Source organism: Drosophila hydei, unplaced genomic scaffold (assembly GCF_003285905.1).
Source record: "Drosophila hydei strain 15085-1641.00,03,60 unplaced genomic scaffold, DhydRS2 tig00008139-arrow-pilon, whole genome shotgun sequence".
Lineage (NCBI taxonomy): Eukaryota > Metazoa > Arthropoda > Insecta > Diptera > Drosophilidae > Drosophila > Drosophila hydei.
Window position 1 is genome coordinate 594,016 of NW_022045847.1, and position 6,052 is coordinate 600,067.

A 6,052-nucleotide genomic window follows, 5' to 3' on the forward strand; every position below is an offset into this window, starting at 1 on the left:
TCATATAATAATACACTTATCATACACAAAACACACAAAACTATTTAGTATGCTAATAACATACAAGCGCAGGCTTTTATATACCCTAAAATTATTGAATATGCCACTAAAGAGATAATGACTCTATTAAGATGTATGTAACAAGCAGAACGAGCTGTGGCCGATCGTATAATGTATATCGCTATCGCGCCCTGTCATCCGTCATTATTTTGTATAACAATTTAAAAATGCTTAAAAGGCGTAATAATATGTCGCAACTGTGTGAACACTTCCAGCACTGTATAAATATTCAACGTGATAGTAACTAAAATTTAATGTTTTTACCGCCAGTCACTTTATTAACTAGTATATTGTTGGTTAAGGTTAATTGATAGCTCGATTAATCCAATCAGCCTGGCAGTTCCATTTCGATTCAATTCGTTATATAAACTATATTAAGACGAAAATATTTCAATAGCTGACAATATCTTTGCCAATAATCACACATTCAAGGAGAGAACGGATTCGCTAGTTGACAGACTCATAGTCATCCACTAAATAACGAAGCAGTTATTGGAGTAAATATTACATGTGTTCCACACAACATTTATGGAGGGCTGTTAATTGAATGGGAATGGAGATCGATAAGTATTTGTTACTTTAGATTTGTAGCAGAACTAAATTTTGGCATACTTCGCATCATCAAATGCGGAAGAAGGTTAACATTTTTTTCAAAATTGAATTCTTTTAAAACGAAAGTCTTAACAACTTTATAGAAAATATTCTGAAATACTTATTTATATTTATATTATTGTTATATTTATATTATTCTATTTATTCTATATTTCGTGTGTTTTATAGTAACAGTGTATATTAGTTAAGGTGTTTGCAACAGTTGCTTCTGCGAGGTTCAGGAGATCTACTAGCCGGCTAGAGAACTCTATATTTGCGTTACTTCAAGAGGAAGTCTTTTATTATGCAGTATACCTGACAACAAAAGCCATATTTTACTCGAGTGTAGACAAATATTGCATATTTTAAGTTAATTGTATGGCGGGCAGTTCGTGTCTTAAGTCTTTCGTTTGAAACATTTTCTAATGCACAACAATTAACAAAGTGAGCCGATTGTTTTATTTGTTTGTTTATTCATTTGTTTCATTTAACATTGTTCGCTTTCCATTGCCTGACCTTTAACAGTCGTGTTGTACACATTTAGTGCCATCGGCCATAACGTCTAAGTAGGTGTATAGAGCGGCGGCGAGAGTTGAATATATGCTGAACTATATTGTGCTGTGCTCTGCTGTGCTGTGCAGTACCCTCAAGTTGAACTTCACTAAGTGCAATAAATGAATCCAAAGGTGATAATCTTGGCTTATTCAGTGCTCTTCAGATTGCCAGACGCGTCACTTCGGATCGTCACTTAAGGTCAATGTGGGCATGGGGTATGCTGTCTAAGATCATTATTCAGCGGCTTGGCTGCTGCTGCTGCTGCGGCTGCTAGGTGACCTTGAAGCATTGTTGCTTGTTTGACAAATTTGTAGCACCCCAGTTAGAAAAATTGCCACTTAATGTCGGTCGCGATGTGACCGGATGCTCGCCTAAGCCGCTCGCATCGCATCGAACTTGGACTTGAACACAGCGACGTGCAGTTGGCAAAGGCGAAGGTATTTATGTAAATGTAGTATGTAGTTAGCTTCATATTTATATTTGACTTTTGACTTCCCCATTCGTAAGATCTATATATCAAACACAACTTTTACACTCGGACAAATACATGAGAACATCTTTGCACTGTACAAAATAATATTTTCACCATGTTTAATTACTATTTCTTTGAAGAGCATTTTGCTGCGTCGAGAGAATCTAGCCCTTCCCTCTGTCTCTCTATCTCCCGAAATGTGTGCATGTTGTGTGTCTATAATGAAATCAATAAAATTAATTAAAATCATATTTTTAAGCTGTTTAGCTTTCGACTTGCAGCTAGTTTTTTTGTTTTCCACAGTGTACGCTTATGTTACTTTTAACTAGGCGTACGCGTAATAACCTGGCAATTGCGCACACCTCATTACACACGTTATTCGTTAGTCGTTATTCATTATGTGCGCTATTCAATTCCAGCCCATTGTCGCTTGTTGGTGGCGTATACGCGATAATTGACAATCTGCTAACTGATGCCAGCTGTTATCAGTGAAATATGCCAGACGTGAAGCTACAACTTAGGCCACCATCTCTCAGCTACACTATAAATACTTTCATTTTTCATACTCATAGCCAGCTGTGGGCCCGCGGCTTTGTGTCGCTTGAAAAATTTTAATCAACGTGTGAATCTCTGTTTATTATTGTTGCTTCTGTTGTTATTGTTGGGCCGGTTCAATGGGACCTTGCGAAATTCAAAAAACAAGACTTAAGCTATCAACATGAATTATGCCGAATTGCACCAATTTAGCAATTAAACATGTGTATGCTGCCCATTGGGCACGAACGAACCAAGAAGAAGTACAGCAAATGAGCTTAAATAAATGGCAAGCCGTCATTGTGTTCTCTTCCAATACTCTGTAACTTGGGAAACTAGTTTCCGACAGGTAGCAGGCAAGCGAATATCAGAGAGGGAATATAAAACATATCAAATATCACTTCTCAGTCCCGTTCATCAGGCGATATATGGCATGAAGGAGACTCTAACTTAAACTCATTTAAAAATGTTAAATTGTTGCAACGAAATATTGTGGACAAGAATGATTTGTAGGAAACAGCGGATGGGTCTGAAAGGTGAATTGATATGATGCTGAAAGGTTCTGTTCTACAGATCTTAAAACTGAAAACAATTTTACGAACGTTGAAATGTTCGTACAGATTAAGTTAACTTTTAGCAGCTGTCAACGAAAGGCAATACAAATTTTCACATTCAGAATCTAGGGGAAAAGCCCTTCAGAATCATATCATTTGAGTATCGTAGAATCGTAACAACGTCCAGAAGTGTCGTCAGCAAATATCCAACTGCAGTGTATCTACGCGTCGCGCTAAACAACATGAGTGGTTATTTATGTTTTTTGTTACTGTTGTTATAGTGCTGAAGGCCACCTTGAATTGAATCACACGCCTTTGCCACCCCTACCCGCCGTCGCATCAGGCATCAGTCCGAGCAGCGAGAACTTAGAGATGTCGATGACACACCTAGCCGGCATGTTTGGGTATGTGGGCTATGCAGAAAACTGGGGAGCAACATTCTGTTTCAATGAGTATTTTGTAGTTTTAATCGTTTCGTAGCTAGCATACAGAGCTAGAGGCCCCACACCTTCTCTAGGTTTCCATTGAACCCGTTGACATCGCCGCTAATTGCCAAAAGATGCGCTAGCAACAAGTGCAGAGCAAACTCGTGACATGTTAGAAGCTAAATTCGGCATTCAGATTATTGTTCTTTTACTTCCATTATGAAATTGCTAATGAGCAACAAAGCAAACAGCATGTGGCCAAGTGGGAATCGCAACTGAAAATGCCTCATCATTCGTTCGCACACCTAGTCTATGCTTTGCATATACTTTCCAGGCAGCTTCAAAAAACAAATATCATATTACTGTCAGGGGCATACGTAACTGTAATACGTGTGTATACGACCGATTTATGTATTCGTTAATATCTAAGAAAGTTGTCGATCTTGAAATGCTGATTAATATTGTGTATATTTTGTATCCTTGGGCTCGGATCTATCGAATTACATATCAACAAACCTTAACTGATGCTGCCCATAACGAAATCATCTTATGACGGTTGCGATTTCTTGTCCTGAGCAGTGGGTTTTTTGGAGCGTTTGTCAATTGCTCTTCTGCTGCTGGTACTGAGGCTGGTGCTGCTGCTGCTGGTGCTGCCACTACTGTCACTACTGCTGGTCTCCTCACTGCTGCTATTGCTGGTGTTGTTGCTGCTGGTGCTGATGATGATGATACCGATGATAATGGCGATGACGCTGCCGCTGATAACCATAATTTTGATGCTTCTGCTAGTCATTGCTCACCCAATTTCAAAAGATATTAACACGAACAAGAGCACTCACATACGTACGCATATGTACGGCTGAGCAAATGTGTCTTATATCAACTTAAGAGCATGTGGGCATCCAGTTTCAGTAAATCCCTGCAGAGACAATTCAACACATTTCAGCGGCATTCAAAGTACGTTTCGAATTTCTCGGCTAAGCAACAAATTCCGATTTCATTTTCGATTTTTGATTTCTGATTTTGATTGCCACAGCGAAGGTTAAGCTGTACATTCAATTCAAATATGAATTACATTTACATTTGTTTATTGTCTGTAATTGCTAACGAACTGAAGATGCGGCCCTTTGAAAGACGTAACCGTGCCAAAGCCGTGGCGTAGCCAAAGAGTACATGGTATTACAATTACAAATTACGATGGAATATTTCTTTTGTTTTATTAAACAAATATAAATAGCTTCTGAATGATATTTGAGTGCTTTACCTTGCTATGCAACAGTCGGTAGACAGTAGGCAGACGGACAGACAGATAGACAGACAGACAGACAGACAGACTCACTCGTAAAACAAGCACTTGCGTTGCCTTTGACGATCTCATTACATACTTTGATTTCGATACCCCAACACAGATGCTCATGCCCAGTGTCTGCCCATAGTAAAGCGATCGTTAGGTATAGCACCCAATTTATTCGAATTTAATTGAAACTCAGCAATCGTTGAGTACATAAGTAATTTTAATCTGTATTCTGTGCATAGTATTTACTCACAATCTAGATTTGTTGTAGCTGTTTTAGTTCTCACATTTGAAAGAAAAACTTTACATAAAAAGTTTGAAGAAATTTCTTTTATATTTAATATGAATAGCAAAGAGACAAAGTCTGACGCGAGTTGCAATCAGAGCTATGAGGAAGAAAACGGCTGCAACAATAGCTACTCCGAAACCTCCCAACTAAGTGCACAGCCAGAATTAGAAGCTACTGTACGAGAAGAGCCGCCCATACGCGTGCGCGATATGATTAATTTATATAATTTTGCGACGCAAAAGAACCAGGAATTGGCGCATGCCAAGTCCATATATTTCGGTGGCAACCTTAAGAGTGCAACGTCAATGGAGCTCAGAGACTTGGAACTGGCACAGCAACAACAGGCGGAACAGGAGTTCTGTGACGGCATTTGCCTTAAAATTCCAACAATGGATGGTATGGGGCACGCCAGCAGCAATAGCAGGTAGTGATATACACGATTCTAAAGCTCTCGACTACAGCCTATGTCTATCGAGTAGCCGTCTACACAGTAAGAAAACGGGCAACTTTCGTGTGACCACAGCCAATGACCAGACATCACTGCGACAGTCGCTGCAGGCGGATGCCGCCCCCGGCGCGTCCGTTGAGAAATCATATCAGAGCAAGACAACTATTAGGCGCACCGAACAGGGTGGGTATGCATTTGAATATGAAATTTCCCCCATTAACAATGTGCACAACGTTCCAATCGATTTCTAGGCGTTCGCATTATAATTGACATCTTCTTTGACAAGAACGAGAGTGATATTGACATCGTAGGCAGTCGTGTGGAGACGGACATTCCAGAGAGCCGTATTTTGGCCGATTTCCAGCAACACTCGTTGGCCATGCGCTCACAGCAAGTCAAGCAACAACACAATGTTTAACGCGTTTTAATCAATTCCATATATATACATTTTCACTTTGTAGGATAGGACGTCACAAAATTTTTTGTTATGTATACGTATCGTTGTACAGTTTGTTTGTTCGACAACACGCATTTAGTTTATTCAATTGTAGTAGTTTCTATTTATACGAATATCACCTTCTTGTTTTGTGTTTTGTTTTGTTTTGGAAATTTTTGATTGTTTCCCCCTCCCAACGACAGCGCATTCACACAACTTCCTGCCCAGCTGCAGCATCACGACCCAAGCGCAGAAAAAGCCAAATAATAAACGCTGCTGCCGCCATATGAATATATAAACCTAGAAATGCAATGAGGCAACACCAAAGTAAAACAACTAGACAGCGCAGCAAATAGCCCCAGTTGATCCCCACCCTATCCCCCATCTCTCTATC

General features: G+C 39.6%; 1 protein-coding gene across 1 annotated transcript; it reads left to right on the forward strand.

Moving 5' to 3' along the window:
• Positions 1-2,889: 2,889 nt before the first annotated feature.
• On the forward strand, positions 2,890-5,792 carry LOC111598630. The gene is made up of 4 exons (XM_023313971.2): positions 2,890-3,170; positions 4,836-5,198; positions 5,254-5,405; positions 5,474-5,792. The coding sequence occupies exons 1-4, from the start codon at positions 3,139-3,141 to the stop codon at positions 5,638-5,640; spliced, it is 714 nt and encodes a 237-aa protein (XP_023169739.1). The 5' UTR covers positions 2,890-3,138; the 3' UTR covers positions 5,641-5,792.
• The last annotated feature ends 260 nt before the right edge of the window (positions 5,793-6,052 follow it).